At 37.3% G+C, this 27300-nt stretch overlaps 1 protein-coding gene across 1 annotated transcript in view; it reads left to right on the plus strand.

Moving 5' to 3' along the window:
• Positions 1-27300, plus strand: part of ext1c (exostoses (multiple) 1c) — an 80453-nt gene that overhangs the window by 37163 nt on the left and 15990 nt on the right. Inside the window, exons 3-4 of the mRNA XM_077548663.1 lie at positions 21774-21867; positions 26506-26613. Of these exons, the coding sequence (XP_077404789.1) occupies positions 21774-21867; positions 26506-26613 (202 nt within the window). The remainder of the gene's footprint in view (positions 1-21773; positions 21868-26505; positions 26614-27300) is intronic.

Raw genomic sequence — 27300 nt, forward strand, 5'->3', positions numbered from 1 at the left:
ATAATCACAAAATAAGGATTTTTTTTTCTTTTTTCTTTTTTTTCTGGAGAGCTCAGTATTGTTCATTCGGTAATTTTACCGATTTGACATGTCATCATCATTGCTCTCCCTTTTTTTTTTCTATGTTATGGGCAGCCATGCAAACGTAAATACAGATGTATGTCATTAAAACAATACTTTTAAAAACCTGCGACCAAAGTGACCATCTGCGAATACTCCATTTCTGCGTCCGCATGTGAACATCTAAAACCAGGGCTTTTGCTTTCCAAAACGTCACTGCCTGCGACAAAATATGTTTTTACGTTAAATTGGCGACCTGTGTTGACTAGGAATGGGACAAGTCACTAATCCCACGAGACAAGATGTCTCACCAGATTGAGTCCACAAGAATGAGACAAGACGATATTTTTGCTTTATTTGTAATATAAACAATGCCTAATATAAATTTTCCATTTTTCAAAATATTTTCCTTTTTTTGAGCGGACTGCAAGAACATTTACGATCTAGCTAACTATTTTTTCCACTTGCTGTCGACTGAAGATGACATCACCTGTACCAAAAAGTGCAGGAATTTCCAGTGTCAGCACCATCTCAGGTAAAGTTCGTAAAAGGTTTCAAAAGATGTTTGCAAATAGTGAAAAACTGTAAGAGCATATTCAAAATTTCTTTGTGACAAGAAAACCTGTTTGTGACAAGTAAAAACTGTCTGTGAACACCTTTGCAACCTTTTACAAACCCTGATGGAAACCTAAAATTTTGTAAAAATTTTAGCTAAAGTTCACAAACATTTGCCGCTCAGAGGGATACATACCAGCTTTATTGGTTCAGATTTGTAAAAAAATAAAAAATAAATTAAAAAGGCAGATGATATTCGTCAAAATGTCAAAATGTCAAATATCGGCACGGATAATCGGCACGGTCGATAATCGGTCTATCCCTAATTTTTAGCACTGTCTTTATCTTGCTGGAATGCCCATGAATAGAAAAAACTCCTGTATTTACTACATACATCGCAATGACTGGTACGTAAACACCTTATTGTAATCCTCTCTGACCGCTCGTACCCACAGACTTTGACATTCACCGTGTCAAACCATATACCATATTCAAAATAATAATGCATTTCACTGCAAAACAAAGACCCGACTCAAGTTAGACTTCCAAAGACAAAACCCCAACTTCCCAAGTCTAAAATAAAATGAAAAGTGCAATAGAGAATGCCGCATGTATGCTGATTTGCTGTGCTGCCCTTTTGTCTTTAAAACATAGCGATCCCTTCAAAATCCTAATTAAATGCAACATGTTAGTGTTTACGCTCTTTTGAGAGCAATTAGTAATTTTTTTGTAGGGCAGTATTTGTGTCCAGCACTTGCGCAAATGTTGTTTTCTCACTATTTATCTATCTGGAGGTCCCACTGTTCTTCATTTAATTTAATTCTTCCCTTTTTTTATTTCTCACTTCAAGCTCCTGCTGATCAGTTTCGCATTAATATTTGTAAAATGTCCCTATGCTAGTAAAACTGTTATTGTTTTTGTTTTTTCATATTAAGGCTAGAAGAGAATATAATAGGATGTTGTGGAAGAATTTCAGTCAACTTTCAAACGATGAAAACTGTGACTTCTAAAAACCTTTGATTTATTAAATAAAATATACAAATTCATGTATGCCAAGATTTTGTGCTTCATGCTTGCGTACTATTGCATGCCAATCCATGTTATTTAGCGATCCATTGGGTCATATCTTGTTGCCTTCCTTACTACCTTTGGAAAGTGATTTGTTATTATTGTAACCGCAAGGGCAGACTTATTTCATAATGTATCCAGAACCACGGCCAAGGCAAACAGACATATTTGCCCTTAAAAAAAACAATTTCTCTTGTGGCACCACCTCCGGCATTTTACACCTGAGGCAACCAACTACTGAATGTTGTCTTTGGCATAAATAAATGTTATATTTTACGTCATCTGAGAGACGATTAATAGTATAATGATTTATGTTTCCAGGGTTTAGGTTGGCCTCTGAGTCATTATATTTCTTCTATGTGTGTATCCTGTTTTCTGTCCTTACAATGTCGGATCTATCCGCATGTGTATAGGGACGTAATTGAGTGCATGCTAATACATAAAAACACATGCCTACTCTCAACCCCCTAGAGATGCACTATACTGTTGATGATTGTGTCGCTGCGGGAAGATGCTCTCTCTCCACGTCTAATTAACTTTCCGCTCCATTATCTGTGTGTTTATGTTACATGCGTGTGAGACCGGGGGTTCTGATTCATCGTGCTGCTTTCACTGAATTATTTAAAATGGATGTGCATTATTTAAATGCAGTTAAACTATTGAACTTGGACTGAAGTATTGGATTTTGTTTGTTATACGGTAATTCTATGTATAGAAGGGGTGTGCAAAAAAATCGATTCTCATAAAAATTGAGATTCTCATTTACTACGATTCAAAATTGATATAAAATGTCCCAAAATCGTTTTTGTTTAAATTATTTTATACTGTCTTGCCCTTGTTTGTGTGTGCCTTTATTGGGAGAGCTGTTCATGTTGTACACGACATTTTTTTTGCTATCTATTTTTGGAGCATTTTGGCAAATCCTAAAACATTTTATGGTAATTTTGTGCCTTTTTTTGGTTTTTAGACATTTTATGGTTAATCTTAGAACGTTTTCTTTTCTGCCTTTTTTATTAAATTCAATTCTGTTTGGGTTTTTTTGCAATTTCATGGACATTTTATGGTAATTTTCTGCTTTTTTTCTTCATTTTTAGTTATTTTGTGGTCTCTTTTTTGGCATTTTTGGCTCATTTAAACAAAAAAACATCCACTTCTTTTTCTGATAATGAAAAAAACTGGACTCCATTATTAAATTATTAATTTTTAATCTAAATAATCCATTTAACGTCTTTTTCTGATGGCATTTTTTTTTTGTATGCATAGTAGGGGTGTGCAAAAAAATCGATTCTCATAAAAATTGAGATTCTCATTTACTACGATTCAAAATTGATATAAAATGTCCCAAAATCGTTTTTATTTAAATTATTTTATACTGTCCCTTGTTTGTGTGTGCCTTTATAGTGAGAGCTGTTCATGTTGTACACGATTTGGCCACATAGGGGCAGTGTAGTTCCGCGCATTCTGATAGACTGCTAAGTTGTAGCCAGAGAGAGAGAGTCGAAGAAAAAAGTCATGATCAAGTTATGCTAATAAAAGCTTTGGGGTTTTTGCAGTGTAGGAAGACCATATGCCGGTGAGTAATGTTAAGATGCTTCTCTGTATACAGTCCTGAAGTGTTTTTGTATGAAAATGAATTTTGTATGAATGATAAAAGTGCAGGGAGTAGCGCGCTAATTAGCATTAGCGATTCAATGGCGCTTTTCATTGTGCGTTAGCCTTGAGCTAGCTACGTTAGAGAAACAAGCTAAACAAAGTGTGTTTGCATTTAAGTGTTTATTGTGTATAATTTTCTTCGTTTTATGTGTTTAGTTACAGTTAATCTCAACTAGACTGTAATAAATGGTTTGATACTGTAACAATAGTATTGTTAGTTTGAGTTAATGTTGCTTGGGGGGACTGATTAGAGTGAGGGAACACATTACAGTAAGTGAGATAGACCAAGCATGTCCTATGAGCAAGGAATAAATTCACATTCCTTACAGATCAAAAGTTAATAAATGTGTAAAAAATATATATAAATAGACATTTCAATGTCTCCATTTGTCATTCTGTCTTGCAAACCAAACTGGAGTAGATCATCCCGATTCTTTGTACATCTATAGATTGAAGCAGAAATCATTGTCAATCAAATCATTTTGAATCAAAAAAAGATTCTGAATCGAATCGCAGTCCCAAAAATCTGAATTGAATGGAATTGTGAGTATGAAAGGCATATTGTATTTTTGATTTAAATTGCTCAGTGCGCGTCCATCCTAAAAATATTACCTATTGAGTCGTCTGCCAAAGTCAGACAACCATTATAAGTGCTGAAAAAGAATACGTACTGAACTGATCACTGACATGTTAATTTGCTCATCATCTGTCACACATCATTTAAAATAAAACCAATTGGGTGTCAGGCAATAGAGAACGTTAGGCCAATTCTTGTTATTTCTATAATTACAAAATATTCATGAAACATGACTCATTTCTAATGCGTATCCCGGGCATGGTAACAATTAGAAGCACAAGAGGTGGGGTACGCCCTGTACTGGTGGCACTCAATCCCAGGTTTTAAATATGTCTATACTGTAAAAATAAAGGATCATATGGGGCCAGATGTGTTAACGGCGTCAACATTAACACAAGAGGAGAGAGTGTTGAATGTGTTGCGTGGAGGTGTGGGACGTCTGCTGATAAAGGGATCATACTAATAGGGATTATATCCTATTTACTTACGGAGACGACACTCACAGGCTTTTAATTACCATCAGCATACTCAGCAGGGGTCACTGATTCTTTTCGGCCTCCTGTTGCAAACACGTGTACATCCTCATTAATTATATCAAGAAGAACAGAAGAGCTCTGTTGCTGGAGAAATACATACTACCTAATACCAAAGCAGCTGTTTTGGTTGCAGGAGCGAACATACCGTAAAAACCCGTGTGTAATACTCACCCTTGAATAATACGCACATTTAAAATTTCGCCTAATATTGCCTAAATTTCAGAATTTGTGCTTGATTTTCACATGAAATATGCCTTGCAAAAAAAAAAAGCCACCTTGTACCTCCAGAATCGTCACTTTTCAAGTGCGCTCATGACCATTTTTTATTAAATCAATTATAATAATATTCCACATGAAATATGTTGGAATGAAACTACGCCTTTTATTTATTATAATTATTGATATTATTACAAAATATAAGTACCAATAAACGTATTAGATGTTTAAATTTAATTACATTAAAAAAAATTGAACGTGTTTAACAAAGTGTTAATCTATTCTACTGAGGGCCCAAAAGCTAATTAGAGATACACCATAACAGAAAATATGCAGCATCCTACTTTGAGATAAATTTTCTTCTATCTTTCACCTTCTGTTTTTGATTTTTTTTTTGTGTGTAATTTTTTATATTTATTTTTTCATACATTTTTAAACGTTTCTGCCTTCCTGTAAAATGTATGACATTTTTGGCAATTTAATGGACATATGCTAATTTTCTGCGACATTTTATTGCTATTTTTTTGCATTTTTTCCCGACATTTTTTGGGGGGGGGCAAATCCTAAAACATTTTATGGTAATTTTGTGCTTTTTTTTTTTTTTTTTTTTACATATTATGGTTAATTTTTGAACGTTTTCTTTTCTGCCTTTTTTATTAAATTCAATTCTGTTTTGTTTTTTTCATGAACATTTTATGGTAATTTTCTGCTTTTTCTCTTCATTTTTGGTTATTTTATGGTCTCTTTTATGGCATTTTTGTCTCATTTAAAAAAAAATCATCCACCTCTTTGTCTGACAATGAAAAAATCTGGACTCCATTATTAAATTATTAATTTTTAATCTAAATAATTCATTTAACCCCTTTTTCTGCTGGCATTATTATTATTTATTTTACTGATTTGGACTCTTTTTCCCACAACATGGGGGAAATTTGGGGGGGTTTTCTCATGTTTTTATTTGTTATAGTGGATGCCACGATAGTATGGCTGTAACGTGTTTTAGACTTATCAAGCTTATGTTATATTTTTAATATGAACATCATGCAAACCAACTTGCGATTGTGATTGATTAGCTAGGATCCTATCATGAGCCAGAAGTGTTGACATCATCCAAATTATGCGTTTTTATTGGTTTAACGTGCAAATATGTGATGTCCACTGCATATTTAATCTATATTTTTCTGTCAGACTTGAAATCTAATTGCAGTGAAAAGCCATAACCCATCAGAACAGTGACCATGCTAACATCAAGATCACAGCCGGTGTCGTAATATTTCATCACAAGTTGCCTGCAGACCGTTATTTTATCAGCAGGAGACAGAATTATCCTTGTGAAGCATTCAAAACCATATCTGTGGTAGCGACAGCAACAGTGGGTGCCTTCAAATCTAAACACCACACAGACGCGCAACAGTTGGTTAATATATCAGTGTTGGAAGGCATCCGCAAGATTGTCTCCCAGAATCATGTTGCTTTAAATGTAGCCTCAGCATTCTTCTTTATTTCCCAGTCTGACATGGTCGTAATGTCCGATTTTTTTAAAATATTTTCAGCTATAACATGGCACGTCACATTTTTCACTTTTATGACTTGTGGACAAATATTGTCTCATAATTTCAGTGTTTGTGTTATTGATTTATGGATTAGTGCGTTAATTTTGAGTTAATTTAAAGTCCCTCTAACACTACTATTTTTATTATTTAACGAGCGATTAATGACCGCCCCTTACTTGGAAAGTCTGTACTGGTGGAATTCCTGTTGCAACGCAGCAGACACGTCCACGTCAAAATTTTAGCAGTCATAAATTTAATAATAATGCATATATTTGCGGAGACTGGGGTCAAGTTGTATTTTACAATTTTAAAAATGTGCAGAATTTCACAAGTTACTTCATGTTAAAGATTAGATTGCTCTTAATATGAAAAAAAAATGCACTGAGCTGTCACCAATGTCTTACAAATGCAATTATGCCATCTAGTGGTAGAAAAATGACCAACACAAATCAATATTGCAATCGTTTTTTTACAGTACAGTACATGTTTTTAATTTTAACTCAATTTTATGAATTATTATGAAATGACTGTATCAATGACTAAAAGATGCAGCCATATTTCTATTAGTTAGTTAGTAATATTATTTTCCACGTTAATGTTAACAAGAGTATGAAAATTATTTTGTTATTTAGAATTAATAGATATAAAATTTGTGATTATATATAAATATATATATATAAAAAAATATATAAAAAATATAATTATTTTAAGTAGAATTAAAGAAAACATGCAAAGGAAGTAAGAGCAAGTATTCAAGGCAAAAGTTTTCTGTGGTTGACAGCTGGCCTGTGTGGAAAAACAAGATCATTCATTCTGTTAGTAGCTCACACCTCACAGATTTTTCTGATGACAGCTGCAAGACAAATTCCTCATTCAAGGATTTACAAATAATGTTGCAAGTTCTAAAACAAAGTCATTTTAACATGATAAACACACAATATGTACTTTTTGATGGAGGATGTCTGTATCCTTGTTAACCACCCCCCAATATTTTTAAACATCGACAGCCTCGACATTACAGATGGCGATTATCAGGACATGGGAAATTCTCCTTTGGGATTAGATGCTCCTCGATGGAATTTTGTAGGGCTGGTGTAGTTGTTTGTTATTGTGCTTGTTTACCAGCCTCCAACAAGCCATCCAGCCAGCAGTCTCTCAACGGAATGTTCTCAAGAGGCTCTGGAGTGCGTCCAAGTCCTCCACAGTGCACCCACTGTCTCAGTGCGCTGAGTGCTACTCAAGCTGTGGACGGCCAGTGTGCATAAATGTATGCACAGTTTGTGAACATCCTTCGTTGACAAAAAAAAAATCTAATTTAAATGTAATCTGAATGATTTAGGCCTTAAATCTTAACAAAGTTCTTTCAAGCTTAAGCTTTTATGATATGAAGTAGGCCAATGATATCCCACCACGTGAGTTTATGCAGCTCACTGCACTTTCTGGAAAAGATAAATGGAATAGCAGTGCATGGCAGTGCTATTTTGAGAGGTCCTAAACTGGAATTGAGAACACGTGTTTGTATAGCACCAGCTTCAAATAGTTGGGTGAAATCACCTTTTCTTTTCGAGAAAGACGAGACACTTGCTACCGCTTAAGTTTCAAGTCAAGTGAAGTCTTTTATAAAACTGATGATTTATTTTTTTATTTTTTGCAATATATTTTTAGATACGTTCATAGAGCATTCCTGTGTTGAAAAATACAGAAAGTACAAAGGCTAATTTTTGTTTGTTTGTTTGTTTGGTCTGTTTTCAGGGATGTTTTTCATTGACACGTAAGCAAGAAAATGTCTGACGTCCTCGAAATGCACAGCACATCTGCCCAAACAATACAAATTAAAAACACCCACTATAAATCTGAATAACAGTGAAATCATAAATAATTAAATACGGTTTGTATATATGCTACATTAGAGGCACACGGACCATAAACTCCTTCACTCACAGCCATTTTCACTGAAGCAACCCCCTTCGCTTTCAGTTGTTTTACTGGATTTTGACTGATTTTGCAAGGCCCACAGAATATTCTGTTCTATTGCTATAAAACATGGAACCTACACTAGATTGTCTATTCTTTCATCAGGAAAAAAAAAGTACATTTGTATCTGTTTCCGTTTTGCAGCAATTAGCATTAGAATATAGCGAAGTTTCATCATTATTCACAAACACTGTCAAAAAGACCTTGTTGCAACATGGCTGATGTCTTATACTCGGCTGCCACCCGCTGGCCGTTTTTTGTAATAACTACCATTCCTTTTAGCGACCTCTTCATGTCAGAAGCTGTGTCAAAGCTTTCTGTATGTTCTACAAAAAAACATAAAAATACGTTTTTGGGTTTGAATAAATTAAAAAAGGAAAATGATGACCAATTAACAGCAGTGAATGGAGTAATGCTGTGGTTGCATTCATTGAAAAAAAAAAATAGGAATCAGTTAAGGCCAACTAAGCTTACTATTTTTATCATTATTCATAATTGTGTACTTTTTTTGTTGTCACTACATGCTATTAATCATGTATTTGTTTGGACATTTGTATGAGTTTTTTTCTTCATTAGATAATCAAAAACATCATTATTATTTTGCTCCTAGATTTTGCTGGTAGTGGGAAACGAGGTTTTAAAAGGAATTTTCAAAAGTGCAGAAAGCAGACAAAGCTTGTGCTGTTTGTGTGAAGTAATTGTTCACGTTACTAGTTGTTTGCAGAACCGGTGCTTTCATTGTCAGACAATGCACAACTGAATTCAAGCTTGGGAGCTTGGGAGCAGCTACTGTAAATTGTCCAAGCGTGCTATAGATGCATTAGGCATAAATTGGTCTGACTTTACTCGCATGACCTTGTCTGCTTTTTCTCTGAGGAATCTGTTTACCCTGATGTCATATACAGTACATATACATAGAGATACCCTCTTCTGCTTTACCAGCATTCCTCAGATAAAAATGCTGGAAGATAACTCACGTGTTTCTTCAACAAATATCAAACCAGTGACCCAATTTACTGCAAAGCCGCAATGCAAGAACAGAAGAACTATGCATACAGTTGAGAAAGCTTAATAATGTATATTTCAATTAGGGATAGACGAGTACTGATATCAGTTGTCTGTATTGGGCTGGTACTCGGCCTTAAGGTATTGGTAGTCACATCGGTAGCCAATAACAGCATCGACCACACTCTTGTGACCATTTTACGATCACGAACTAGAAATTAGAAAGTGGAAGAACAGAAAATTGCCATTAATTTCATGCAATTTTAAGGAAAAAAATATTGAGACATAGAGGTGTTTCTTTAACATGATCTGTCACCTGGGTTTTTATATCAAAATATTATACGTTAGCAAATGTATACATTTTTATATGTATTTTTCATATACTGGTGTGTGTGTGTGTGTGTGTGTGTGTGTGTGTGTTTGTGTGTGTATATATATATATATATTTATATATATAGGGTATATATACGGTATATGTATATATATATATATATATGAAAAATATAAAAATGCATACATTTAATAAAGCTGACGTATAATATTTTGATTACCAGATTTATGTGACCTAATTGCTAATTGCATCACAACAGCAGCCTCAGATGCGCTCATCTCCTTCATTCTCCTCAAGCATAGTGTGAAGCAATTGAAAAGCCCGTAGATCAGCAATCTCCCGACCTCATAAAGGCCATGCCCTCTTTCATCCCCCTGAAGACCACATGTAATCACCACTCAGCCTGATGTCTGGGTCTGAGAGCGCACGCCTTGGCATATACTGTATACAGTACATCATTCCGATGCACGGAAGCCTGTCAATTATTTATATGCTGCATGTCCACTTGAGTGAAGATGTTTTTGTCAAGTGGTGGAAGTTTTTGAAGGAGGTCAAATGGAAGAAAATGTTTGGTAGAATTTAGTGTGTATCAATGTGCACTTTTGATTAGAATATTGTGAAGTATTTGGATTTGTTCACTTCTCTAGCATAAGATTGCTAATTGATTTAAAGCAACTAAAATGTGTTATTTTAATTTCTGCCATTTCTTTTTTTTTTTACAATAACTAATTATTTCTGTTAAATGACATCAGCAAAATTCTTTATCCATTGCAGCAGAATTGCTTCAGGACTACTTACAGTAATTAAATTCTTCAGTTAGTGTCAGGACATGTATGTTTTGTGTGTGTGTGTGTGTGTGTAGTTTTTTTCAGGGATTTTGGTTCCATAGGGAACCATTATAGTTGTGTACATGGGGGATGCGTGGGGGATGCTATAGATTTGTCATCCTGCGTGCAACCGTTGCCTTGACACAGATTTAGTAGCAATACTTAAGATCTCAATTTGGCCCAAATGGTATGTTTGACATTTTTTTGATTTGAGATTTTCTGTTGTTATAAAGGCTGTATAAGTTTTGAACTGCGAGTAGCAGTGGTGGAAAGTTACTAAAATCATCCCTCATCTACAAGCCAAGTTTTAAGGAGTGAAAGATTACAATAAACAAATAGATAAAGAACAGTATCATAAACAACTGGCCTGGTGGGATATAATGTATTCCATGACCATGCATTTTTAGTTTTCTCTGATTATTGGTATTTTCTTTTAAGTGAAACTCAGCAGTGTTTGTGGCATAATAAGCCCCCATGGGCATTAGTGAAGAGTGGATTAACCGAGAAAAAGATCCACTTCACACAAACAAATTTATAGTTGAATCACAGTAAGATTCTTACATAGATTACTTGGATATTTAATAGGGTTGTGCCCAAAAATCGATTCTCATAAAAATCACGATTCAGAATTGATTTTAAATGTCCCAAAATTGATTTATTTAAATTATTTTATACTGTCTTGCCCTTGTTTGTGTGTGCCTTTATTGGAAACGCTGTTCATGCTGTACCCGATTTGGCCACTTAGGGGCAGTGTGTTTCCGCACATTCTGATACACGGTTAAATTGTAGCTACAATGGAGAGTAGAAGAAAAAAGTCACGATCACGTTATATATAATAAAAGTTTGTTTTTGTTTTTTGCAGCTTAGTTAAAATGGTTATCTGTATACATTCCTGAAACGTTTTGGATGAATAACCGTTCTTTTGAGTGATAAAAGTGTTGCGAGTAGCGCACTAATTAGCATTAGTGAGTCAGACTGAAGTAGATCATGACGATTCATTGCACATCTATAAATTGAAGTTGAAATCAAATCATTTTGAATGGAAAATCGATTCTGAATCTAATAGCAGACCAGAAGCAAATTGAATCGTGAGATAGTCAAAGATTCCCACCCCTTGTATTTAAAGTATATAATCAAAAGTATTTAATTCCGTTTAGGTTTTTTTTTCCTCCCTTGATATGACTTTTTGAATATGCCACATGTAGTGTGTGTTCACATGCGACCCTCACTTTCCAGGACGCTGTTGCACGTTGGCAATGTCAACACCGTAAAGTAAAGGCTGCGGTGTAGATGAGCTGCCAAGCCGAACCTCCTTTGATTGATTTCACAAACCATTTAGTCTCCCCTACCACTCTTTGCTCCTGCCTCACTTAATGCTTCCTCCACTAATATATTTCCCCTTTTTCCTCCATCACTGGGCATTTTGAATTGACTCCTGTTACTGCACTATAATTTATCTCTATTTTTCCTCGTCTCCGCACTCTGTAATTCTCTGTGACCTTCGGCCGTCTTCAAAGTTGAATGACTCCTTGTTTATGACCCTTTCAAAAAAAAAAAAAAAAAGACATCCGTTCTCTGCCCACCTTGAGTTGTCTCTGACTGGAGCTCGTACTCCCTTTTCTCTGCTCCACTCGTCTGCACAAATCTGCAGCAAATCTGCTCTCGACTGACTTCAGTCCGCTCAATATCCTTTGCAGGTGAAAGAGGTTACCAGAAGCTCAGTTTCTACTCAGACCTTAGTGCAATAACTCTGGTATGGGTCTTACATACGTGTACGGTCAGGCAAGATAATCTCGGCATGATTGCACTTCATTACAAAACTAGAAATTAATTGTGAATGCTAGGAGATGTGACAAAATTAGTGTACATTTACATAATATTTTAAGTTCAGCCTGTTTTTTGTTTTTTGCTGAATATTATTAAAGGTAAAATCTTCAAATCCTAATTCATAATGTGCATCTTTGGTCATGATTATTGATCTATAGTGTGAGACGATGCATTAAGTTTGTTGGTTGGGAAAAATGATCATTGTAAACACAGAGAGAGATTAATAGAGTATAACACTGCAATATTTTGTCTCATCCATCCTTCTCTCTCGATATATGATCTGCTATTTCAATGTTGACAGTACGTGGAGGAGAAAGCAGAGATTCAGATCACACACACATTAAAAAGCCAAACTTGTCATTATTTGTGTAACTCTCAAACACAGATGTTGGTGTATTATACTATTTTGCAAACGATATATCACAATATTGATATTTTGTCCCGCCACTACTCTGAGCAAAAGTGATATTGAGTTTATGGCAACATTACTATACCCGTTTGCTGCATCATTGCTTTTATATCTATAATACCGGCTGATCTCACCAACAAAGTCCAATATTTCAGAATCAATAGTCATCTGGGACGAGAAAAACAATAATGTACTCATCCTGAGCGAGCCATTCATTTTGTTCTTCGATATGCTTGTGGATGAGTACAGATTCACAAAACACTATTAAGACAGACCATGAATCATTTTTTTATTTATTTTTTTTTACACGGATGCAGATATATTATCCTCCCATAAACATACACAATTCACACTGAACACATCCACCGAGGAAACAGACTAAACTGTTGATTTATGATTTGCATAACAATATACTGTATGCGTACGAGTGATAATGCCCGTAGCATAGTTTCCTAATTTTCCTCATTAGAACAGCCTCAAGCACATTGAAAGCTGCGTGGTAAGTAAGTAAAAAGACACGTGTTATACACATTTAATCTAAAGCAATTTTATCATCAACACGTTGCTTTGAGTGGCTTTAATGCAGTGGTACTCAACGTTGTTAGAGGGTAACCTACCAGTTTCCTATGCACGCTCACCGAACCCTTCTTAATTGAAAAATAAAATGTGATTTTGTTTTTTTCCTAATTCAAGACAAAGGTAGTGTAGCGTTTATTGGTGAACAAAATGAAGAGCAGAAATGGCAAATCCTGGTCCAGAAAGTAAAAAACCTGCCACTGTTATTTATTTATTAGTGGGCATGGGTGCTAGCTAGGGGCTAAAGCCAAGCTCCCTAGCAGGTAAACAAGCACCAAGGGAGCTAGCTAAGGAGCTAACTAACTAGCATCTGAGGCTAAAGCCAAACTGTCGCAGGGTTTTTACTTTCTGGACCTGGATTTGGCACCTCTGAAGAAGGGGGGAGAGTCTCTCAGTTGTTTTAGTATTCCGCATCTGCATGTAGCTTAAGCAGTGTTTCTTTAGTTTTACTAGATAGCTAGTTGTGTTGGACTAGAATTGCTCAACTTGGCATTGCAAATCATGCAGTTGGGATGCTGACTCCCATCCATCAATTCAACTCTTTATTTATAGAGCACTTAAAAAAAAAAAAAACACCACTGTTTGCTTAAGATGGAACCCAGGAAGAGCAGGTACAATGAAAACAGTATAGGCCCCAGAATGAAACCCTGTGGAACACCATATGTGACGTTACACATGTCAATTCATATTCTGCACCACTTCCGTTTGATCGAACGCAGGTTAAGAACCACGGCTTTAACGTAATATTGCTCTGTGATTGCAACAGAAAGCAGCGCTAAATTCTTTGAATGAACACTTTGTCAGACAAACCTGTTTCGGATGAGCCTCTTGTGTCTCCAGTGAAATATTCTGATAAATGGGAAGACTATATGAATAGCATAGGTGGCAAATCCAGGTCCAGAAAGTAAAAACTCTGCCACAGTTTGCCTTTAGCACCATGTGCTCTAGCTAGCTCCCCGGGTGCTCGTTATCTCTGCTAGAGAGCTAGCTAGCTAGCACAAGGGGCTAAGGGCAAACTGTAGCAGGGTTTTTACTTTCTGGACCTGGATTTGCCACCTCTGATGAATAGTAGCTCTATTTAGAAGCGGCTCCATAAAACAAACCGCCCCCTGATCGTAAAACACAAGGTCAGTGGCGTTTGAAGTCTCAAAACAAGTCGCGTTCTCTATTTTTGCAAGCTACCAGCTAATCTCTTGTGACAAAAAAAAAAAAAAAAGTCCAACTAGCTTGGGAACATTGTGCCTTTCAACACTTTGAACTCACATTGCTCTGTACCAATTTGAAGCCTTTATAGTAGCTGGTCTTGGCCTTTGTGTGAGCTAGAAAGGCAGGTTTTACGCATTTGACTGATGGCCACAGACACGCATACTGATCCAGCAGTCTCTGTGTATTTTCCCACACATTTGACTTCAAAAGAAGCTGCAGCATGGCAGCCATACCTATTGTCGGCCCCACCTGTGTTTGGGTGTTCCAACCGCTGCTGCTATTAGTGCAGCTGCTTGTCTATATGTAGCGGTATTTGCTCAGAGCTTTTAACAGCCGCTGATGTCATCTTTGTTGTTCTGTTTTGCTTCAACACATGTCGACGGCGGTTAAACTTACGAGATTTGTTTTGTGTGTTTTGCTGTTAAATGGCGTCCCAGTGCGTTGCCAGTTGGGTTGTCCAATAACTTCGACCTAAATCTGGCAGTTTCCAGGAAACCGACACTTGTACAAACATGCAAAGGCACACATAATGGATTATTTCTTACTATCGAAGGTTTTAGTACACTGCTCCACAAAGCTATGAGTGGGAGTAAGAACTTGTCATTCATATGGAAATATCCGATAAATAGCATCTTTTATCTAACCCAAAAGACCATTTTAAGGCATGTTCACTGCTCCTTTCAGCTTATACCCATCTTTGTTTCCCTCCCTCGTCTTTCCATCTTATCTTATATCATAAATTATGGAGGAAAGTAAGGGAGAACTCCCATTTCAAAGTCCCATTGTGAGCCTCAGCGTTCTTCACTTTGAGATATATGTTCGGTTAAGCATCCAGTTGAAATGGGAAATGAAAGTAAGGTTTTGGCCCGTGCGCCTGCTGTGAGTGGGTGGGTAGGGTAGATGGAAAAGTAAGTTGAGAGTTGACGCCTTGCTCTGTATTTATAGGAAGAAAACCTGATTTGAGATCAGTCACGCTAGACTTGCAGCAGACACATAGTGTATGCTGGGGAAGATGGGTGGGAAAAAAACAGACTGAGGTATTTCTAGCTCAGGCTGTGCCTTATTTTTTTACCGATATATATATATTTTTATATTGCTCCACACTGCAAGAGAACCAGGTAATTTACTCTATGCGGACCTTAAACAATACCACAATTAATTTTAAACCATACCATAATAGAAACTCAAAGCAATTAGATTTTTATAATATATATTTATATAATATTTGGTAAACAAACAAAAATGTTTATTTATAAGTGTCTGAGACTGGTGCTTGAAATCTTGTGTACACACAATTTTACCATTTTATGTATAAAATTAAGTACCGTGTTTTACAGAGCATTAGGTGCACCATATCATTAGGCGCAATATCACTTAACGGCTCTATTTTAAAACATTTTCATACGTGAGGCGCACCGGGTTATAAGGCGTATTGTCTCTTTTTTTTCTTTTTCTTTTTTTTTAACATCGTGGTCCCATACTATAACACTGGAAACGCGTTGCCAGAAACGGCTAATGGGACTACATTTCCCATGATTCTTAGAAATGGAAGCAGGAAATAGTTCTCGTTCTGGTGTGACGAAAACATGGACACCCGCTAGAATGGCAAGGCAAACATAATAATTTGAATCAAAGATGACTAACTGAAAAACCAACATTCATCCAGAAGTGGGAATTTTGCAAAGCTTTGCTGGTCCGTCAGTCACCCTTCCGTCAGCGTCCCTTTTTCGGCAGTCAGTCACTTTATCACTTCATCACCACTGACGGTTAGTACTGACGGACCGTCCGCCATTCGTCAATCGTCAAACAAAATGGGTGTCCGTCATTGAGGGACTGACAGACCTTCCGTATTGATGGAATGCCCACTTCTGTGTTCATGCAATATACAGAGCACCGTATCGCGACGCGCTGTCAGTTTTTGTATGCGTTATGGTCCGAAAAATAGGGTCGCCATTGCTGTCTAACTGCCAAAAAGTTGCCCATTAGCAGTACAATAAGCAATTCTCTTCATTTATCTTTCCTGTTTTTGGTACGGTACAGCAATATTCTCAACCGTCACCTCTCAATCTTCTAAATATTCCAAAACCCTCTTCCGTCTTTCTTTCCTTGTCAAAGAGCGGCGAATGGGTTGATGACTCCATGGCCATGTTAGTGTGCTGCTGCGCTTTTAGCCTAATGGAGAGACAGCTGTGCTCCCATTTCTATATATAACTAAACGACGGTGCATGATGAGGCTTGTCACACCCACTCAGCAGCAATTCCACGGAGCAGACCACTGTATTAATATGCACAGTATTTTAGTTATAAATATAAAAAGCCACAATAATCTGCTAGTTTTCTGTACTCATTTTCAGGGCCTGCGTTCGGAAAGCATCAATATTTTGTTTATACAGTTTTTAATCACATTGGATAAACACTCAAAATGGTTTAAAGTGAAAATAAATCAACTTTAAATAGATGTGGCAAAAAGCACGCTCATAAGCCGAGCCGGAACTACTTAGGAGTACAGTGTTTAATGTTGCTGTAATCTGCATAATGCTACAAATTTGGCAGTCAACGCATGTGCGATGCGCTTTTCATTCTGATCTATATGTGAACATTTTGTAAGGAAAAACAACTTTTCTCAATGTGCTATATGCCCTTTTGTGTTTCAAAGAATAAAAACATCCTACATCTTTCGTGCATGTTTCTGTGTAGCCTGCAGCTCTGTGCGTGTGTGTGAGTTTGTCTGTGTGAGTGCTGGATTGAGGTATAAGTAACAGTGTTAAGGGATGAGCCGGTTGTGGGGTCGTATCTTTTCAGATTAGAGAGCTTAGTCCCTTCGTTCTCTGTGTAATTAATGGGAGATGGAGGGAGAGAGGCCGATAAAGACAAAGAGGCAAAGAACGGGATGGGCACACGCACACTCAGTGGAGAAGGGATTGTGTGTATAAACTGGATGTGGTCGTGGACGTTTGGTTGTGCAAGTTATACGGTGATGCAGTTCCCTCGCTATAACCCGGTTCATCTTTCACACCCTCACTGTTTTGCGATTTTTTTTTTAAGGTGAAATGTTGTTTGTGGCGGCACGGTGGAAGGCTGGTTAGCACGTCCGCCTCCCAGTGCAGAGGACGTGAGATCGAGTCCGAGCTTCGGCCTTCCTGGGTGGAGTTTGCATGTTCTCCCCGTGCCTGTGTTGATACTCCGGTTTCCTCACACATTCCAAAGACATGCATGGCAAGTTAATTGAACACTCCAAAATGGTCCATAGGTGTGATTGTGAGTGTGGATGGTTGTTTGTCTCTGTGTGCCCAGCGATTGGCTGGCAACCAGTTCAGGGTGTACCCCGCCTACTGCCCGCTCCTTTGAGACCCGGGCTTCTGTTGTCATCTTTGCGTAATGTATAAAGTGAATGTACAAAAAGAATATATATATATACATAAATATATTTTTTCAGTCGTGTAACTGGATTTGTTTTCTGAGCCACATTAAGTCTGCATTCTAGTTTTGTGACAAGATTGGAATAAAGATGAGGTGGCAGAGAGTGAGGAGTGAAAGATGGATGCGAAGGAGTGATTGAAGGAGGTGGCTAATCCGTCCATCTGTTACAAGAACAGGCAGTGAGTTTGCGATTGGAGGATGCCTCCTACGTGTGCAAAACAGCTGCAGGATAAGATTTATCACCGGGATGCAAATTCTCTCGTTTTTTTTTTTCTTCAGGTTTAAAGGAATATTGAGAATGCTGAAAGTAGGGGAGGGAGGTGAGGAAGATAAGAATGAAATGAAAGAAGGATGGAGAGTTTGCAAAAGAGAAGACCAGATGAGGGATGAGGGAATTGTTGCTATGGTTAGACATCAATGTGAGCAGAAGATTAAACTGATGGCTATAGTACTTTTTATAATAATTTCATGCATGTACAGCATATTGTAATGTTATAAAAATGCATTTATTTATAAGTAACTCCCCTGGTCCACGCTGATTTTTCTCTTTCTCAGATGGATTTGTCAGCTAAAGAACTACTGCATTTTTAACTAGACAATTGCAATTTCTGGAGCAATTGCATGTGAAGGCTGAAAGGCTCAATGAAAAAACATTGAAGCATGTGGAATTATTTGGAATGATGTGGAATGATATAAACTGACCTGGAATGAGCTAAATATGTTGAAATTGGAGCGGTTTGAATCAGTAAATATACGTGTAAACAGGAAGTGAATGTCATTTTATTTATTTTTATTATTGTTTTGGGCTTTTGAAATTTTGTGAATTTTGTTAATGGGTGTAATAAATGAGATGACTTTAACATTACAGGTTTACATTTAAATCTTTCAGCTCATTCAATTCACCTCGGGCACGATTTCTAACATACCAAAATTCTGCATATGCCAAAAATTCCCAATTTCACAACCCCCCCCAAAAAATTCCCATAATATGACATATTCTACATTACTCACTATTCTCTCAACATTGCTTTACCAATTCAAACCATTCCAACTTCAACATGTTTAGATCATTAAATAACCTGTGGGGGAAATTGTGAATAAATATTTTTGGGGGGTTTTTTGGTTGAAAAATGTTGAATTTTACAAAAACTGTGAATATTTAGTATGAAAAAAATACTATCCCTAATGGTGGGAATTTGGGGAATATGTTGAAATTGGAATGATGTTAATCGGATGAATTATGCGGAAGGAGATGCATATCAAATCATTGGGAGGAATAAAGATAGGAACGTTGCGTAACATTTAGCGCATATTCGAATTAAAGACACCAATGGTATTTAGCATATGCACCTTTGCTAATTTTGTCTTCCATGCATGTGTGTGACGTGTGTGTGTGTGTGTTGTACTTCATTCTGAAGAATGATGATCAATGAGGTGCAGGAGTAGGAACTGTATTGACAGTGATTTGTTAGCACTGTGGCAGCCAATCCATAAACTTGCTCAACCGCACACTTAAGCTAACTCTCAACACAGACACACACGCAGTTCAAGAATACACAAGCACATTTCCTTCCTATTGACCCTTAACCTTTAAAGAAAACAACATGATCAACCGAGCAGAAGCTGCTGTCAATCAAATAATTCCTTTCAGCAGGTCGATATCTATTTAACTGTCACTCGAGTGCACATGAAGCGAAGGGTCAGAGGTGGAAAACTGCAATGTGAGAGATCAATAATGAACATAGAGAGGGGAAAAGAAACTTAAAGGAAGGTTAAAACTAAGTGAAAGAGATTGGAAGATGGCAAAAACACTCAAAAGAGGGCAAGCTTCCTTATCAGACAGCCACATACACAATCACACTCACACACCCTAGCTTTGATCCGTCTGGTATCACACTGTGCCCGATGCCTTGACATAAATAGAGCAATCCCGCTGTGCTGTGTGTGTCTTGTGGCGAGAGCACCACTGCGGCCTATGTCTCTTCTCCGCTTATGTGAAACTGAGGCCAAGTGACAGAAATGTGTAAACAGAAAATAATTCATTGCAATATCACATTAAGTCTGTGAAGTGGTTGACTCACCCGACTGACTGGTTCGGTTTGCATTTGGTGACCGTGTGGATGTGAGTGTGAGTAGAACAGAAAAATCGTGATAGAAAATGGCTGGATGAATGTCTAAATAAGAGATGTACAAATTAAATGATGCAGTGGGCCACAAATAGGATCACACATTTCCTTACCAGATGTAAGCGGATTTTTTTTTTTAAATGTTTTAATTAAATATAAGGGATTTTTTTAAATATAGACAAAATTGGTGCATATGTACAAAATATGTGCTCTTAGTATATTTCATTTTTCATAACACATTTCTCATTCATCTCACATTCAAATACAAAGGGTTTAAAACAAACAACAAAATATACTCCATTTTATTTTTCCATAGAGCAAAGTGGTCTTGTGCACAAAACTACAGCAAACCAATATTAAGTGCAATAACTCATTTTTCACAAAATTTACAAAAAATTTAAAAATTATTGTGGTACTACATTTGTCCTGTATATCATTCCAAATCCACAAAAAAAAATCAAAATCAAAAAAAGCCCTCACGTTGTAGTATAGGGCTGGATAAGACCATTAGGGATGAGCGAGTACATCAATATCTGTATCTGTCCGACCATATAAATTATCTGTATCTGTATTCGGAGTGGGCGTGGCATAAACCGGAAATGGGTGCGGATTAACTGGGGGTGGGCGTGGCTTAACATAAATGGGCGGTGCTTACATCAATATATTACTGTATTTTTTTTTTTTTGTATCATTCACCACTAGATGGCAGATAAACTGTGTTATGCTTGCACTGGATCGTTACCCGCCTTATACAACGACGTGATCAGGTATAATCATTTGTTTGCGATATTAGAGAAAACATATTTAAAATTCCCCTCTTCCCCCATCCCTCCAAAAAATTTTATTTTTTTCTTTTTTCCATGAAAATTTAATTTCATAGTAATCAGAGCGCATATGTGTACTATTGTTATTACCAACGAGAAAACCTGATGTTACGAATCTACAGTACAAGACACAATAGAACGGCGTCTGAAGGCAATACAGCCTCATTAAAGAACATCCTCACGCACACTCCCCAACATCTACTATATGGCCCCCAGTCATGCATTGTAGCATGCAGAAAAACAAAAACAGCAACAAAAAGACATAAGTGGGTCAGGCTAAACCAGCTCGGTCTTAACCGCATTTGTCATACACAAACTTTGAATGTGCTTTCATTCATTTTCTTACACTAACTGCATACACGTACTGTAATAAGTAATAGCCAATTGTTCATGCATTGATTTTGTCCTTTTCTTCAAACACACAGAACATCGCTTGACATTTGATCTACAAATTGCTTTTATTCGAGCAAGATATGAATGCATGTTTAAATCCAATTTCATGCTGTAGAAATAAACAATCGTGTGTGTGTGTGTGTGTGTATGTGTGACGGTGGCCCCCGTATGCAAGCACGTGTCGCTGGTAGCGGTTGAAGGAATGATTGATGCCGAGGGTTTGCATTTGGTCTCTTTTACATAGCAGCTATGAAATATGAGCTGGGGCTGATGGAACACCCCCAGGTAATGTATTGCTTAGGCACTGCAGGGAAAATGTCTTTTTTTTTTCTTTACAGCAACAAATCAATAGGCCATAGTTGCTTATGAGAATCTTTTTACATCATAGTGCATATTGGATTTAGCGGTGCCAAGATGTCTGTGGATGAAAAAAAAACTGGATGATTTATTGCTGTACACGCTGTAAACTGAACCGTTATGACTAAGTCGCAAAAGCCCTCTTAAATATAATGTATCAAAAGAAGAGCATTCCACCATCATTTAGTTAGTTTGCGTTTGTGTCATTGTAGTGGGATAGCATTTTTCTTCTCTTGTTGCTATTTCTATTCATTAATGATTGTCCGTTATCATCTGTTAGGTTTGACTACCAGGAGCTGCTCCACAATTCCACCTTTTGTCTGGTGCCAAGAGGACGACGCCTGGGTTCCTTCCGCTTCCTTGAGTCTTTGCAGGTAAATAAAAATGAAAATATTACGCACATAATAAAGCAGCATTCAGTAGTAATGTGCAAACTCGGCCTTATATTTAGGGCTAACTAAAGGTTCATTTGATTTAATGGTTCACTTGGAGCCAATTACAAGAAGGAGTCATGCCATGGCATAACTCCTTCCATTTCTATATTTTTTGTTTATTTTAGCACGCTATGCCAATTGGTGCTGGCTAAATTGTGCTATCCCAAGTTTTAAATGCAATGTGGACGATAACATTCAATTCTCTCACATCTGGGATGAATTAAAACAAACAAAACAAGGTTTTTATTATTATTTTTATTATTATTATTATTTTTGGCTTTCCCAAAACTATTGAAGCGATTTTTTTTTGCTGCAATTGGTTTGTTTGCCTTTTCCACTAACACTTCCAATTCCATCACCTCAAACTTTATGTTGCTGTTGTGGTCTTCCAAATGTCACATCATACACACCAACAGCGCACACAAACTCTTCAAATTAATCTTAGTAAATCAAGCCCTGTTTTGTTATTTGTTTTTTTAAACTGCCTTTGTTCTAATAGATATGATTTTATCTGCAAAATAGTAGAAATTTGCAAAACTAAGCCTATGAATGTTTTTGCATGCGGTTTTAAATATTTTCTAGCAGACAAAACTTTGCCTCAATTAAACTCTAAGTCACTAGTTGGCAAAGTTCCAAATAAGGACCCCTTTTGAAAATGAAATGATGCATCTCAAGGGGATATTCTTTAAAGCAATAAATCAATCATATCGATAGCAGTGGTTGCAAAGGTTCACCATGAACATAAACGTTAACAGCTTTAGTAGATGTTGAAATGTATTAATGTAGCCCCTAACATAAGTGAACATTGTAAGCAAAGACTAACAAACTATTATGATCCGTGTTTTTTTTTTTTTTTGGGGGGGGGGGCATATTTATGTCTTGTTTTCTTGTGGTTCATGTCTTACCCTGTTCGTTATGTTTTTTTTAGGTACACCTGTGCTTGTTAACCCCGCCCCTTGTGTCTTCCAATCAGCTCCCTCAGCCACTTGTCTCTTGTCCAGGTGTTCCTTGTTGTCTCGTCAGCTGCTTGTATTTAAGGCTAGGTTCATGCTGCATGTCTTCAATGTTCAATTTGCACTTTCTGGTGAAATCCTCAGTCTGTCGTGAATTATTATTATTATTATGTGAATTGTGTATTTTTATTTTGTTTTTCTCTCTCTCTCTCTCATTAATTGGCTGATTATTCAGTGATTTGTGTTTTTTTTCTGCCTAAAAGTGGTATTGAACATTGCTACTGAAAATACACTAAAAAGCAAGTTTTCCAACTGTGACTCAAGGTCTAAATCTCTAGTAGTGCAAAACACCAGTAGAAGGACTAATATTAGGGTGACAAAAAAAGAGGACACTTGCCTTGAATTGTGGCACCAGTCGCAGTTACACAGTCACGCAATGCCAACCGGACATTTTCATGAATTTATAAAACACCCGAACACGACTTAAGGAAATGATCTGTCCTCTCAAAAGAGGACTTTTGGTCCAAGGTACAATTATCAAAGGCCCATTTCAGTAATGTACCGCCAATACACAGCAGTGAACATAACACAGGTTGCAGCTCATTAACATTCCGCAATTTTGTCCGTAGACACCTTAATGGCCACATCTGCAAATGGTCTGTCCAAAGCATTGCGCTATGTTGAATGGAAATGTGGCCATCAGACTTAATTGAAATGAGCCCATAAACAAATGCTGACGCATACACGCCGTCAACAAACACGGTCGTCATATGCTGCTTGTGCATAGGGGAAAATGTGCACTGACTGGAGTGAAACCGCATGGAGCGGATTGAGTGCGTTTAAATGTGTATGCTGCAGTTCTCTCTGTGCCACCCAAGTCGATGTTCTCGCGCCCGAGCAGGAAACAGTAGTGGCTGTTTTTAGATTTGCTCATTGCTGAGCTCCCCTGACTACTGCCGCGCTCCCTTGGCCCCACTGTGAGTGTATGTGTGTGTGAGTGAGATTGAGGCTGAATGGACAAATCTGCACACAAGCCACAAGGCTTGGCACCATGCACCGCTCCTTCTGTCTCGCCTCTCCTCCATTCACACCACTTTTCAAGATTGTTTTTTTTTTTGTTTTTTTTTTTATTCCTCTCGGTACCAGCCGAGCCCACAAAAAACTGGCAATTACTAATGCAGTTAGGCATGTGACGCCAGCTTTCCAAAATACACACGGACAATCCAACTTGCATTCAGTACGGTACGTGTGCTCCCTTCTAAAAACAGCTACACAACAGTCATTTAACACACCCTCAGTTTGGATTGCGGGGCGTTAGGGCACTTCACCCTTGGGTCCGAGGACTCACACAAGCCCTCTGGCTGCCATTCCATTTGGATAGCTGAATTGAATTAGGATTATCACTGCAACCTAATAACCCGGGGCTCCCTCTGACACACACTCACACATATACACAAGTATTCCCATTTGTTGGACTGTCCTTCAGCAGGTCTATTCTCGGATGAAAAGGCACATGTGGGAGACCCGGGGGGCGAGAGAGAGCGTGTTTGATCGCCACTATTTTGGCTGCTGTTGCTACTTTCTGGTGCTTTAACTAAGCAATTAAAAAAATGTGACCTATAAAGTCTGCAGACCACACAGAAGAGAAGGATCGGAGAGGTATTTAAAGTTGAATGGGCAAGAGATTGAAAATGATTGACAAACATGCACCCAGGGGGTAATGGAGAGTCCAAAGCAAGGACGGGAAGGTGAAAAAAAGCAGAGCAACATCAAAAAAAGCTGTCAGCGAGTCAGACGGATGAGGCAACATCAAAAGTCAACTCCAATAAAGCACAACTCCTTCGTGTATCAACCGGTTCCTTCTTATTCCGCACCAGCTCCCTCCTGGTTTACATCCCCTGAGTGGCTATTGCTCATTAGTACGCTTGCGACTTGGTCAGACGTGGTCAGCCACATTTGCTCTTGCGTGTGTCGGAAGGCCCTCAGCAAAACCTGCAGGGCGTCGTGGGAAAGAAGAAATTTAAGTTATTAGTCACTGCGATGTCCCTGTTGGGGTCAAGCTGCGTGTAAACAGGAAGAGTTTGTGCATGTCATGGGTCAAGAAGTAGCTGATGACTTCTGAAGTGACTCATATGGTGGTCACCAGATTTCATGTTTTATCAAATACAGTGGTGACTTTGAATTTACTGATTTTATTGTAAAAACGGAACATAAGACTAATTAAACATTTTGTAAACACCAACATTTTCAAGCAAACATAACTTTGTTTGATGCTAGCTTAATGCTAACATATCATCACGGAAACCTCCTATGTCCAAAAATGTTCAATTTCTCATTTGTTTCTCTATAAATCGATACTACTAGTCGCTCCGCATGTTGTCTGTTATTTTTACAAAAGCCACATGTACAATAAAACGTTGAAAATAGCTTCAAGCTAACACTAACTGTATGAGAACGCCACTGTTACCTTCTCTTAATTTAGTGGGAGCTTAACATTGTGGCCTGAAGATTGAAAAGTCTCTACTTTTATATATAAACAAATGATAATTGGTAGGTTAGAAACATTTGAGTTGGCCTGTTTTCAAAAAAATCGATAGCTATGTAGAAACATGCAGTGATTTTGCATGTTATGGGTCAATAAGCAGCTGATTACTTATGAAGTGTCTAATATGGTGCTCACCATATTTAACCTTTTATCATATACAGTGGTAACTTCCTTTTTTTTTATTTACTCAGTTAACTCTAAAACTAGAGCATAAAACTAATCATTTTGTAAACACCAACATGTTCAAGCAAACACAACTTTATTGTACTAACGTCTGCTAGCTTAATGCTAACATATAATCACTGTTGGTTGGAAACCTCCTGTGTCCAAAAATGGTCAATTTCACTTTCGTCATAATTCAAGACTAATAGTCACTCCCCATGAGATCTGTTATTTTTTTGAATGTCACATGTACAACTTGAAAATAGTTTCACGCTAACACTTCTAACTGTATGAGAACGCCACTGTTACCTCCTCTTGATTCAGTGGGAGCTTCACACTAACGTACCAGATTTAATGTTCTTTCAAATACAGTGGTGACTTTGAATTTACCGAGTTTACTGTAAAACTGGAACATAAAACTAATTAATCATTTTGTAAATACCAACATTTTTAACCAAACATAACTTTCTCTGACGAAAGTCTGCTAGCTTAAAGTGTGGTGACCAAATGTCCTCTTTTGCTCGGACATAGCCACGTTTTTAAATCCTATGGACGGGTTTGCCGTGTGCGTGTTTTTATTGTTATAGATTTAAAAAGCATTTTATTTTCCTAATTACAAACATAAATGAGCATCCAAATAGGGTCCTGGGCTATGTTGGTGGCCCGGTTCAAGTGTCCTCTTTTTTTGTGAAATGTAAATATGGTCACCCTAGCTTAAAGCTAATTTCGATGAACACGAATAGCAGCGACGACATGCCCGTAACATTCTAACCAATGACAGCATAGTAAATTTGTGATATTTCAACAAATCAAGCTTGCGATTGAACATCATTTTGAAAAGTGTTGTGTCATGTTGTGGTGGAATCAGCACAGCATCAGTTTTGTCGTTTCTCACGATTACATTAAACGTGTGTCCAGGCGGCGTGTATACCTGTGTTGCTGAGCAACGGCTGGGAGCTGCCATTTTCCGACGTCATACAATGGAACCAGGCTGTCATTGAAGGGGACGAGAGACTACTGTTGCAGGTGAATGATAATAAGTAGAGGTGTCAAAATGAGTGTGCAAATTTTTAGTTAATTTAAAGTTTATTTAACGCCGCAAATTTTTTTAACGCCCCTTACTTGGAAAGTCTGTACTGGTAGAATTCCAGTCGCAATGCAGCAGATACGTTCATGTCAAAATTTTGCAGAAATAAATTTAATAATAATTTATATAAGTGTGGGTTAAGTTGTATTTTACAATTTTAAAAATGTGCAGAATTTCACATTTTACTTCATGTTAAAAATTCGATAGCTCTTACACTCTAAAAACAGTTGGGTCAAATGTATCCCAATTATGGATCAAAAATGGACCGATCCACTTTCTGGGTCAATTTGACCCAACTTTCTGGGTTGTTTTATACAAAATTACCCTTTTTTTTTTTACCCAAATAAAGATTCTGACCAGTATTTATGACTTGTTTTACACCAAAAGACACATTTCTTGACTCAAAGTTGGGTCAAATTGACTCAAGTAGAGGATCGGTCCATTTTTTACCTATAGTTGGGTTATTTTAGACCCAACAGTTTTTGAGTGTTAGATGAAAAGAAAAATACACTGTCGTCAACGTCTTACAAATGCAGTTATGCCATCTAGTGGCAGAAAAATGACCAACTTGTTTTTTTACCATACACTCACTTTTATGTTAACAAGCAAGATTATGAAAATTTAGG

Source organism: Vanacampus margaritifer, chromosome 17, assembly GCF_051991255.1.
Source record: "Vanacampus margaritifer isolate UIUO_Vmar chromosome 17, RoL_Vmar_1.0, whole genome shotgun sequence".
In the NCBI taxonomy this organism is placed as follows: Eukaryota; Metazoa; Chordata; class Actinopteri; order Syngnathiformes; family Syngnathidae; genus Vanacampus; species Vanacampus margaritifer.